Source organism: Euprymna scolopes, chromosome 15 (assembly GCF_053919585.1).
Source record: "Euprymna scolopes isolate OS-2025 chromosome 15, ASM5391958v1, whole genome shotgun sequence".
Lineage (NCBI taxonomy): Eukaryota > Metazoa > Mollusca > Cephalopoda > Sepiida > Sepiolidae > Euprymna > Euprymna scolopes.
Window position 1 is genome coordinate 11,241,295 of NC_136496.1, and position 13,623 is coordinate 11,254,917.

At 39.4% G+C, this 13,623-nt stretch overlaps 1 protein-coding gene across 2 annotated transcripts in view; it reads left to right on the forward strand.

Moving 5' to 3' along the window:
* Window positions 1-13,623, forward strand: part of LOC145293721 (G-protein coupled receptor GRL101-like) — a 761,328-nt gene that overhangs the window by 558,984 nt on the left and 188,721 nt on the right. For both annotated transcript variants that reach the window (XM_080140164.1, XM_080140165.1), the window contains exon 16: window positions 8,447-8,518. In XM_080140164.1, the coding sequence (XP_079996290.1) occupies window positions 8,447-8,518 (72 nt within the window). The remainder of the gene's footprint in view (window positions 1-8,446; window positions 8,519-13,623) is intronic.

Here is a 13,623-nt window from a genome sequence, read left to right on the forward strand (position 1 = left end):
GGGGACCCTTCCCTTGCATTGTTTTGACAGTTCATCAAGAGAAGGGTCATTTTTTTTCACCAGTTCAATTCCCGGAAACGCCCCTTCAGCGGCCTGCAGCCTTGTCCACAAGTTGGTCTTTCAGGCCTCTGGAGTTCTGAAAAAAGTTATTAGGAGTGGGGCGTCCGGGAAATTTGAGGGGATATTTACATCTTTCCTCTCTATCTGTTTGTAATCGAGCAGAGGTTTTAAGTCTTTCCTCTGCCGATGGGAAATGTCTGTGGCCACAGATAGAGGGTCTACATTACATAGTTCCTCAGGGGCAAGGACCTTTAGTCTGGTTGGTCTGCAAGAGGCAGAGGAGTCTCTCCCCTCCCTCGGTTCATTCTTTTCCTTTTATTTTTGGGGTAGTGGCTCAGTTTGCCTTGGTGTGGGGACGGGTGTTTGTGTGGTGCCTGGTGTTGGTGTTGGTGTTGGTGTGGTGTCTGGTGTTGGTGCGTTGTTTGGTGTTGGTGCGGTGTCTGGTGTTGGTGTTGGTGCGGTGTCTGGTGTTGGTGCGGTGTCTGGTGTTGGTGCGGTGTCTGGTTTTGGTTCGGGTTTCTGGTGTTGGTGCAGTGTGTGGTTTGGTGGTGGAAGTGGATTTTGTTGTTAGGGGTGGTGTATGTTCACAGGGAGTGGGGGCCACCTTTTCTTCCTCTTTTCTTCTTTTGTTTTTCTTTTTCATTCTTTCCCTCTCACTTGCGAATTCATCCTCAGAGGAGCTGTCTTTTCTCCGCTTGATCCCCGTCTCGATTGGTGTGGGGACCGTTGGTTGTGTCTGCTCCTCTATTTGCTGCTGCAGCTGTTTTTGTTGTTGCTGCTCTCGCTGGTGTCGTTGCTGCTGCTGCTTCTGCTGCACTTGCTGATTTTGCTGCTGCAGTAGTTGTTGCTGCAGTTATTTCTGCGGCATTGGCTGCGGTGGCTGTTGCTGTTGCTGTTGCTGCATTTGCAGAGGCTCCTGCCTCGATTTTTGGACTGGTGGTGGGACGGTGGCAGAAGGGATTATGTGTTTCCGCTTTTGTCTCACTACCATGCTCCATTCTTCCCCCTTGGCCTCCTGGGTGGTTTGGGTTTTCCTTGGAGCTGGGGTTGGTGCTGCAGTTGCAGGGGTTGTTGCCGCCTGTTTTGGTTCGGGCGTTGTCTCAGGGGTTGTGACCGCCTTTTGGGTTGTTTGATTAGGGGTTACCCTTTGGGGGCAACTCCTAGCCATGTGGCCCTGCTTTTGGCAGAACCAACAGTGTGGACGACGGCCCTCCACCACTACCGTTATGCTGGCGTCTTTGTATGTCAGCAGCGGTGGTATTGCTCGAACACCCTCCCTCTTCAGCCTCATTGCTATTGTGTAGCAGCCCAGGTGAGTCCCAGTTTTTGACCGTACTGGGGTCACCTGTTCTACCTCACCGTACTGGCTGAAGAGACATCCTAATACTTCCGCAGGTATTTGGGTTGACACATTAAATACCTGCACCCGAGTCCTTCTCTTGCCCTGGTATTCAGGTATTAGTTTGACTCTCCCATGCATTATTTCTTGGAGGGAGAGTCTCTCCGCATCATCCTTGGTGGGTAGAGGGATGTCCCACACAGCGAAGCTCCTCTGGTACAGGTATAGTACTGGGATGTTAAGTTTGTGGAGGAGCCCCGCCATGTCTTCCTTCTTCATCCTTAGGAGGCGGTTTTCCGGTATATCGGAAATGGCAAAGGACAGGACTCTGCCCTCAATCGCCTCCCAGGCACCTGGTATGGGTTTTATATCTGCCCCCTCTATGTATTGTCTGTACTTTGTCAGGTACAGGTCTCTATACTCTTGAGGGGACAGTTGTTTTTCTACGGTCTTCCCCCACGCAGACCCTCTTGTTGGTGTTGGTATGGGGTCTTTAGTGGGGTTAGACCGTTTTTGGTCTTTTATGGAGGTCGCCCCTGCCTGTTTATTGGCGACACTTCCTGCCTCCCCAGATGTCTTGGTCAGTCCTTTTGTGGGAGTGTCACATTTTTGGGCGGCGGCTCCCTTTTTAGTGTCTTTTTCGGGAGCAGCTTCCCGTTTTGGGGAGTCGGCCTCTTGGGGAGCATGATCTTTTTTGTTTACTTTGAGGCCATCTGCCCCTTCCTCGTTTGTGAGGTCCAGGCGGTATGCTCCGCATTTTCTTGATCTGCTCCCCTTTTGGGAGAGCAGCCCTCCTGGGGAGCGCTGTCCCCTTTATTGTCCTTTTGGTCTGGCACCTCCTCCTTTTTGTGGTTGGAGTGAGATGCTACGACCGATTTTTGTTTTGCTCCCCTTTGGGGGAGTCGCCCTCGGGGGGAGCTGTTGTTAAATTTTACCCCTTCTGGGGAGCGTCCAATGGTGTCATAACCGGGCGGTACGCCCCATCAGCAGTTGTTTTTTCTCCTGTTGGGGATTCGTCCTCTTTGGGAGCAGTAGCCCCCTGGCTGGGGGTATCCATATTGGTGGGCCCCTGGCTGAGGGTATCCATATTGGTGGCCCCCGGGCTGGGGGTGTCCGTTTTGGGTCCCTCTTTTAAAAAATTCACTGAAAAAAGTGACGTGGAATCAGCGTCCAAAGTGGGGAGCCGACTTTGGCGCCAAAAAGAGGTGGCGCCAAAAGGCGGCAAGAGGGGAGATAGAACTGAGAGAGGGAGTGGGAAGTTAGTGGAGGGAAGAGAGAAGGTGTTTCCGACCCTCCCTCGCGGGAAGGTCGTAAATTATCAGCTCGGATCCCCCCCCGTGGGGGAGGGGGGAGAGCAGAGAAAGACAGACAAAGTGTGGGTGCGGACAGAACGCGACCCAAAAAGTTTGTCAGGTGTTCCGGGCACGAGAATGTGTCGCCAGAACAGCACTGCCTCGCACGATGTAGGTATCAGAACAGATACTACACTTTGATCTTAGCCAGAAGACCAATTTGATCTTGGTCAAAAGGCCAAGAAAAGCTTGAAAAGCTAAGAACAGCATCTATTAACAACAGACCTTTGATCTTAACCAAAAAGGCCAAGCACAAAACTGTTACGGACAGACATACCGACCGATGAATAACAACGTGCGATTAAAAGAAATTAATAAAACGTTTGAGAGGAAACAAATGAAAAACCAGCAGAAAATTCCGGATGAAAATACAAACGTAGGTTCCGCTACGAAACCAAGGAAAAATTCCGGAAAGAAATCCACAAAAGATGTAAAAAAAAAAAAAAAAAAAAAAAAAAAAGAAAAACATCGACTAAAGACTCGGAAGGAAAGTAAGAAAGTTCCGATAAGAAACCAGTAATGAATCCGGTGATAATTCATCGAAAAATCTAATGAGAAACCAATGTACATTTTGGAGAGAAATCGACGATATTTATAGATTGTCGAACGTAATGTGCTGCGAAAAATAGCAATGAATGTTCCGGAAAAAATATCGAAGTATACTTCTTCCTAAGCAAATAACAATAATTAAAATTAGTTTATTTAACGTTTAATTACATTTTTTTTGTTTTGGGTTGCTTTACAGAATATGATTGTTTATTGTTTAATACCGGCTAAAGTTAAACAAAAGGTGTATCCGTTTTTATAATTTTATTTGGTAAAACGATTAAGTTTATTTCTCAGCTGAATCTAATTTATATAAAATATTGTTCTAAGCAAATCTTGTGGTCATCATATCTGTTTTAAATAGGATCATCTATTCGTTAATATATGTCAGGCAGCATTTACAGTTGAAACTTTATTAGGGAAATAGTGCTTTAGACCTTGTTAAGCTGTGATATTTTAGTAACATTTAAAAATCCATCCGATTAATTACCAGGTCTATAGACTGAATAACATTTCTGAGCAGGTCAATATGCCGGCATTTTCTTGAAATCCTAAAAATAGTTAAATAATTGCAAAACGAAAATATCTTACTTGATTCCTCTACAAATACCGAATCCTTTTTGCAATCAAACACTACTTGATGCAATCGTTCTGTTAAACACCTGTCTTGTCCATTAAGTTTCAGTCATAATATCCTACAGTTTTCATTTTATTACCGTCCGATTATGCTGGTCTGGATACGACGCTTAATATTGTAAAGAATTTGGATAATTTCTTTCTTCGATCTTATTATTTAACTAGCAGGAAGACTCCACATTGCCCGGAAGTGAATGAAGATGAACGAGTGCTCGTCATTTCCAATACTTTTATTGTCATCGAAATCGGTAAAATCTCCCATTTGGAAATAAAACCGATTGATTGCCTTCCAAAGTCGGGGACCCATCCAGGGGCACGGCCAGAAAGCATCACATGCCTCCCGCTAGTGACTTAGTTCACAAAACATTGTAGTCTTACTTAAACTGTATAGAGTCAACTGTTGATTTAAAATAGACAGTAAATACTAGCATTAATAAAAGTTTAAAATATAAAAGTCGAGTATTATCATTCAGTAGTTCTCTAAACAGAAACATTCATTTCAAAAGTATCATTAAAAAAACTACTGTTGATTTTAATCGTCAGCTCCTTCTTCCTCTGCGGTGATAAAATTTCTTGTGATGTTTTGGTAAAAATCGGACTTTTATTTCTTAAAATAAATTTTTTCGATTATCGATTTTCGATACTTATTGGAGGCATTCCGATACAAACCCGATCAAGAAACACTTCGAGACACATAAAGTACATTTGTGTAAAATTTCAAAGACTAAAAGCCCAGCCGTTTCGGAGTCTATAAGGAACGAACTCACACGTGTGCAGACAAAGTGTCTTTTATATATGAGTATAATTATATTTGACTCCAAGATGCAGGAGACTTTTTAACAATCATTATATTGGAGTTAATCACACAAAATTAGGATTGGATCCACTCATGAGCAGATCATCAAAGTGCTCTGGGGCCGTTTCGTTGAGTTATTTAAAGTACATGCAATTCCTATAACCACGTAACTAGAAAACATATGAGGCTAAAGGAGAAAATAGCAATTTTAGTACGGAGTGGAATGATAAAGTTGTCGCCCTAAAGAAAACAACATCACAGCTTAAAAACTTTTATTGAAAAAAATCAAATACGGCGGTCAGACTAGATTTGATGTTGTGGGAGGCCATGTTGGTGATGGTCTCGATGTATGAGCAAACGGATTAGTCCAACGGGTTCAGGTCAGGAGAAGAGGGGTCCAGTGAGAGAAGGGTACAAAGCCGTAGTACTCCTTCTGAAGCCAAGCCTGTGCCTCCATGGATTTGTGGGCCTGCGTTGAGTCCTGCTGCCAAACCCAGGGTCTGCCTACGGTCACTTTATTGCACCGATGGATCACCACAATCTCCAGCACATCCAGGTACATTTGGTGTTGACTTTCAAGCCCTCGAAGATGTGAGTTGGCATGATGTGGCCCTCACTTGGAACCACACAAAAGAGCATAACAGAGGCCGGAAACATTGTTTTCCTCACCCTAGGCACGTTCCTGTTATATATTGCAATGGTGCTAGTTCTTGTGTACTTCATTCTGGCAAAACAAAAACAGAGCTTGTTTGCCTTTTGGGGATGATTAAGTTTTTTCATCCACCTGACGAATCTGATTAGCCTGAGATTTCTTTGCCTTCTCAGTCAAGATCTGGCTTGTCTAACGCCTGTATGACCTACACTTCAAGTCCTTCTTCCAACATGCATTTCACAGTTGTGTGTGAGACGCTTACATATCAAATATGCCGAATAGGCCGTTGAATAGTTTCATCAATAATTGAATAGACCTTTTCGAGGAACTCTTTGATCCGGGTCTTCCTGACGGTGACATAAGGGCTTGAGCTTCCACTCCACCACCTCCAAAGAGTGATCCGATCCACTGAGCTGTATGCTCAAGCTTTGAATCGTCCCGATGTGCATTTTTAGGGAATATGAGTTGTACAGCAGCACGTCTCCGATTTCGTTTGTTTAACATTGTGTCAGTTACAGACATGATTGAAGGCCTCCATCGCTTTAGGGATTTTTATACATGGCTTACTAATAGATGGTCTGCAACAAAGATGGAATCATGTCGTATTCTCTAGAGCGGTAATTTTATCGTTCCACCCTGTAGGAGTTAGTGTTCTCAATGATGCTTTGTTACATAGGTCTGAGAGGAAAAGGTAACGAAATACTAATATCGTATGTACGACATGAAGAGAACGTGAAATTTTAAGATCTCTATCATTTCAGTAATTACAGAACCAACTGGCAAATGCACCCGGAGAACTAATTATAAGAAAGTTTCAGACAATTAAAATTAAAGACATGGGTAGAACTCTGAAAAGATTTTATCTATTAGAATGTATGAGACAGCGGGTGCTTGTTTGGCATTGGCTAGGATATCCCATCCCCAGCTTGAAGAAAAGTATGAGAAAATTTATACAACTGTACTTCCATCACAGCACTTTTTTTTACATGGTAGATACAACTTATCAAGGCTCGGAAGCCACTCGGGAATAAAGGTTATTGTGTGTACAGTAATCAATGGGATAGTATCGCGGTAATCGTTAGTAATGGAGATTGGATAAAGTGTCTTACTTAAGGAGGCGTTTTATCAGGAATTTGTTTATGTTTGACTTGAAGACATCCAATTTGTAGTTAGGTTGTAAGAGAGTTCCACAGGCATGCACTACTAAGAAAGAAACTTTGTTCATGGAATCTACGTTTTGATTTATGCACGAGTGGGGACAATTATTGACAGTGGTTTCAGCTAGACGGGTGTTTATCTTGAAAGATTGGCGAGTGAGGAGCAGCGATTGGAGCTCAGACGAGCACCTATCATGGAAATAACGATGAAACAAAGATAGGCTCGCAACGTCTCTTCTGTGGGAGAGAGGTTGCAGGGAAGAGAAAAGGACATACCCCACTAAGACATGAAGTCTATTTTATACTCTGTCAAGGCAGGATAGGCTGTTTTTAGCAGATGTGGAAGCAGTACTAAATCCTTGGACGTACTTGGCTTTTATATAGAGAATTGTATCAGCAGTGAGATATCTTCTGGAGCGGTAAAAGGATTCAACCATTTTTCCAGCGACCTTGGCAACAGACCTGATGTACGTGTTCCATTTCAGATCAGGAGTAAAGGTCAAACCCAGAAGCTTGTCAAAACATGGAGCCTCCCCAAGACGAGAGCCATCCATTTCAGATGGGGATCAGAGCGTTGATGATGTAAAGATAGAATCTTGGTTTTAAATGCATTAAATGTAACCAGCCACCTCTTCCCACACTTTACCACGCGCTCGAGATCAGAGGAGAGAGAATCAGAGAGAACTTTGATGTACGTGTTCCATTTCAGATCAGGAGTAAAGGTCAAACTCAGAAGCTTGTCAAAACATGGAGCCTCCCCAAGACGAAAGCCATCCATTTCAATTGATGCCAGATGGGGATCCAAGCGTTGATGATGTAAAGATAGAAGCTTGGTTTTGGATGCATTAAAAGTGACCAGCCACCTCTTCCCCATTGTACCACGCGTTCAAGATCAGAGGAGAGAGAATTAGAGAGAACTTTGTCATTTACGGCCTTTGATGTGTTGCTATAGATCGTCGTGTCATCAGCATAGATGTCAACGAATGATTTAAGTATGTGTTTTGGGAAATCATTAGTGTAGATCAAGAAGAGAGTTAGGCCCAGAATGGACCCCAGAGGGACTCCAACATTAATACAGTGGGCCTCTGATTTCTGCCGATCAACTACTACTCTTATGAGCCTATCAGGGAGAAATGATTTAATAATTGAGAAAATATCTCCAATTATACCGTAGCTGGAAATCTTGCGAAGTAGGCATTTGTGCCATACCTTATCGAATGCCTTCGATATGTCAAGAGCAATTGCCCTAGACAGGAAGCATTTGTCAAGAGATTCACTAATCCTATGAGATATAACCGTTAGCACATCTGCTGTAGATCTATCAGAACGGAAACCATATTGCATGTCACTAAGAAGGTTATTTCTGCTGAGGTGGTTTACTACTTCTTTATTTAGTTAATATGGATTCCAGCAAATTAATCATGACACATAGGAGACCTGTTGGTCTGTACTAGAGGGAGATGACTTATCACCTGAGTTCTTAAATACAGGTCATACTGATGAGGTTTTCCATGGTGTTTGGAAGAACTTTTCGTTAAGGCAACGCTTAAACAGTTTTGTAAGTATGGGGGCAAGTTCAGGTTTAAGCTTTTTTCCACACTATAATTTGTATACCGTCAGGGCCAATTGCTTTACTGGACTCAAGGTTCTTGATTAGCTTGGCAACATCACGCATAGATATTTGTATGATGCATTGCGTGTTGTCTGTTAAAGGAGGAAATACGGGGAGTCCCCGACATAATATCCGTCCTGCGATTACATTTTATCTTTGATTACTTTTAATTCGTCTTATTGCATCAATCTATGATTTTATTTGTGTTTGTTTGATTTTACGGTATATCAACCAGTTAAAGGTTATTTAAAGTCTTGTTCTGCCATTTTTAAAATCAATCTTCTTTTTACTTCCAGTAATCTTGCAACTAACAATATCAGAGAAATAGCGAATGAACCATTTCTCGGATTATCAGGTCTCCTGTCTTTGTAAGTATTTTCTTTTTCAATTTTATATGCATCTAACTGCATTAAACAATATGCATATTCATAGACGCCTCCACACACCCACACCAACACCCACCCACCCAGACACACACACACACGCGCACACACACACGCATATATATATATGTATATATATATATATATATATATATATATATATATATATATATGACTACTTCAATTAATCACATACATTAATATACGAATACATAATTTGAAGCGTAAATTTTCAGTATTTACTTCAACAGTGCTCAATACGTAGGTAGAGCTAGGAAGTGTAATGAAAATATATATGGTAATTAAGCTACACAGAATATTCCAAGTTTCATTCTCGCTAAACTGACGAATTCTCACGAGAATTAAGCGCGAAATAATTTGTGTAGCCTAATTGCGATATATATTTTCATAACTCACCATATATATATATATATGCATATATGTGCATATATACATACATATATAGATAGATAGAACGAAAAGACAAAACGTTTCATACACTAAACGTTGAGAAAACCGTCTAATTATAATTTACTTCCATGAATAATTGTAACAATTTTAACACGACCTTAATTAATTTCTCATGTTTCAGAATTTTTTGTGTTAATAAATTTTCATTTGGAAATTTCTGAACGACTATCCTGATCTTGATTGTGATTTAGTCAACATCGACATATGTTGCTATGGATAAAACCGTTAAGTGACAACCAGTTCTTAGTGATAGTTTTCAATAAATTGAAAGTTCAGTTCTATTTAGAGATGATAATAACTAAGTATAAAAACGGCAATTACCACTTATATCTGTTATGGCTGATAGAACAAGAATAATATACACTTTAGATTAAACAAAGATTCAGTTCGACATTCCGAATTGGACATAAAGTTTTCCAAATGGTCGCTTTTTATATAAGGTGAAACGTTGTAAAAAAACAACCAATATAAATTATTTATTATTAAGGGAAATCGCTCCAGACAAAATGTGAAGCTACTTCGTGTCATAAGTAAACAAGAACATGGGATGATGATCACAAAGACACGTTGATACCCGATTAAGAACTCCAGGCTCATTAGGAAGATGTGCGTGGCTGGGTCTATAGCTGCACCTGTTTTCGTCGCTATTGGTTGAAATACTACTCACGTCGTGTACATATCGATTGATTTGCAAAGTTAAAAAGCTCATCTGTGGGTTAGTAAAGGAATTTCAACACCAATTTGATATAGTTACTTGCTGGGAATCAAAAATATAAGAGTGGAGTTTGACACTGAGTAATGAGAACGCCTCAAGACTAACACTAAGAGGGGGGAACTTTAGGTGCTCAAAGACATAAAACAGAAGGCTCTGAAAAATGGATGCTTGTGAATCGTAACATCAAATAAAACTACAGATGGGAGACTCCCCTTTTTTGTTTCTAGAACCTTCATTTAAAACTAGCATGTGAGAGGAAAGTTTTAAAAATTCCCGACTTTAATTTCGTTTTAATTAATATATATTTAAATCAAATAGCTATGAAGTAATACAGTTCAAGTCCATTTTTACCGAACACACCTTTCTGCAAAGTTTTAGCAAAGACGACCGCGCTAATTGTCCTTGGTTTATACAGTTTGTTATATATACGTAATGATATTGACATTAGATCAAGGAAAAGTGTGTCTTTGTAAGGTGAACTATCGCTAGATTTGTCATATTTCCAGTGTATATTTTACACGCGATCACATACATTTTTATTCAAATAAAATATGGAGTCATTTGGAACTACAAATAATACTAAAATGTCAAAACTTACACAGAATAATTGTTATATGGATAAATTAAAAACAAAAAAAAACAGAAAACATCAATTCTTCACCATATTGTCAGAAAAACCACTCATTCAAAATATGAATCAAAGTACAAGTAAAATAAAAACAATAAAAGGTCATTTCAATAAGTTTCCAGACTATTTCGTGTGAGTACTTTTATTGAGAGTACACATGAAACTCAAATCTCTTCGAAGTATTCTCCTCCGACTGTAATGTACTTGTTTTACTGTTCCAACAGCTTTTAGTTCCTCAATTTTCTCAAAACTACAGGCGCTTAGGTTAGGGTTAGGGTTAGGGTTAGGAATAACCAAAAGTCACAGTTAGCAAGGTCTGGACTATAGGGGGTGAGAAACTGTCTTGATGCCCATTTTGGTCAAATACCGCGACAGGGAGAGAGTTATGAATTGCAACCTTAGGAGAAATTACACGCAAATCTTCCGCATATTCGGTCCCTCGCAAATAATTGTGTGTACAGTTCCCACGCTGACATTAAACAGTGCAATATTGTCACTATAGGCATATGACGATCTTTATGCATGAAATTCTTTTGGAGGGAGAATCAACTCTGGTGTTCTTATTTCCTTACCTCTTCCCACACCTTCCATTATCCCTCACAGACTTCCTGCCTTCCTTAAATCACTTATGTCACTCAAAAGCTGATGCTTGATTCATGCAAGATAGTCCAAAAGTAGTCGGAAGACTTCCATACGTTTCTGTGACATATATTCTAAGTTTAAAACAGAATTTTATTGCATATCGTTCTTCTAATATATCCTCACGTCCAGATTGCATTTTTAAAATCCACCAACTGTGAAAATCAGGCTTTAGTAGGTTGTCTTCCAATTCCTGCTGTGGCTGTTCATTTGAAGCTGAAATTATAAAAATATTAGTTAGTTATCTCATAAGATGCATAGCAATAACATTCTGAATTTTCAGGAATCTATGTCAATTTTAAATTTCTGTACAAAAAAAGTCTGGAAACTTATTGAAGGCAGATCGTAAGTAAATACAAGGTTCGTTTTTTGTCCCTTTGTTAAACTATACAGAACATTAAAACAAAACACATTAAAACAGTATCTACATTTTACGATGGTAACTAAATGGTCCTTTCATAACGAGAGTTTTATTGTTAAACTCTTCATAATATAACTATTATACAGTAGTTGATAGAATTACATACGGTTTTGTTATTCAGAAGAAACCCACATTGCATTTTATGTTCATGACAGGGCTATTAAATTGGTAGTAATTTCCTGTTGGGGAACTGTGTTCCTTATAATTCTCAACTATGTAAAAGACCCATTTGTCACACCTCGACTAATTTCTCTCATAAGCTCGCTAATCCTTTCATAGAAAACATTACCCTTAGTTAACATATGGACCTACACAGGAGAAATAAAGGATATTCTCGCGACGCGGCTATTGTTCTATAAGTGGTCGTGCAAAAACAGATTTGAAGTTTGCGAATCATTAATTTTGCCTTAACATTAAGAGTATATCTTTTCAACAGTTCATAAATTTCTGATTGACTGCCGAAAGAAAAAGAAAATCCTCAATAGTAACTAATGTGTTGCCTGAAAGAGTGAGAAAACAAGACCTGTCCACCATATTTGATATTATTGTGACAAAGTTTCGGACAATATAACATCTAACCATCTTTACTTGCTTGTTGCAGTCGGAAATTATTATATATATTGTACTCATTTTAAATTCTGTTTTAATAAGTTAGTAAGGATTTCCGTGATGTTGGGCCGGGTTCGACTAACAGCTGATGTAAACCCCCTGGAATATGCTGAAACATTCTATGAAACAAAATATAACAACTTTTAATGGATTGGAGTGATTAAATCTGTGCGTGATTAAATCTGTACGTGATTAAATCTCTGCGTGATTAAATCTCTGCGTGATTAAATATGTGCGTGATTAAATGTGCACTCGTTATCGGGTTTTTATTGGATGATCAACTTGCACAACAGCCAGCATATTCCGGCAAATTATGTCAATGTGCCGGTCGAGTCCTAGCCAACATTTACGGGAATCCGATGATCTAAGTACCAAGGCACCAAAACGTTGTTAAAATATTCTGTTTAGGCTTAGTGTAGAAATAACACAATCTTATGCTTATTAAAGCTTTTTTTTTTATTTTCGAGAAATTGTTTTAGCAACCGATGAAAACTGTAAAGTGATAATGTTTAAACAGATTTGCTATACGATATATAACGAGCGTCTTGTTCGAATAGGAAAAATTAAGTGAAACCTAAAAGGTCAGATGTGACTCCAGACGGAAGTCGCGAAACCACGATATTTCCAGGCAAATATTTTATCTCTTTTATCTGGCGAGATTTGAAACATAAAAGAGATGTGAGAGGTGTTGTTATTTTTTCTACAGCTTCTCTCTCTCTCTCTCTCTCTCTCTCTCTCTCTCTCTCTCTCTCTCTCTCTCGTAACTATGAATACTATTATGGCCTGTGTCCCTCAGAATTATCTGATATACTTCTTGTTTCTTTTTTTATAGCACGTTTAACTCATCGATCGATTAACTTCCATTAATTCGCTATTTTGGTAATACATTTTCTTACAGATTCCTATTCCAGTAGCTTCTTTCCAAGAACTGCAGTCTTGTGGGACTCTCTTTCTGTTGACTGTTTTTCTCCTACCTATATCAGTGATCATTTCAAGACTGGGGTTAATAAGGATCTCCTGTCGCTCTTGTTAGCTACTTACATCAAATGACTTCATGTCTTGTCTGGAGCGAATTCTATGAAAAAAAAATGGCATAATGTAAATATGTAAATCTAGTTAAATGTGCAATCCGTCTTTTTATGTCTCTCTCTCCTCCTACCCGTTTCTCAGATTAATTGCCCATTGTCTGTTGACTTATGTCATAACCTAATTCCTAAAATAATATTGCATTACTAACATTCTTAAACAATTACATTTTTTAAATATTGTTTAGACTTTTATTTGTTAATGTTCAATTAGCATCTACCGTCTCACCATGCAACATGCTACATGTGTGTCTTTATGTATATATTTATTATTATATTGTTATGTATATATTTATTATTATGTTATGCATATATTTATGATGCATATTATTTATGATTCAAACTAGATAGATAACGACAAACTTCCACCCATTAATATGGGAGGGGAGATTATCACCAAAATGCCATGAATTATTAAGTTCGCACCGGACTTACTACTTAGATATAAGTCACTTGTACCCATTCCCCTTCCCCCTTTTTTTTTTTTTTTTTTTTTTTTTTTTTATAAATGGAGAGTAGATA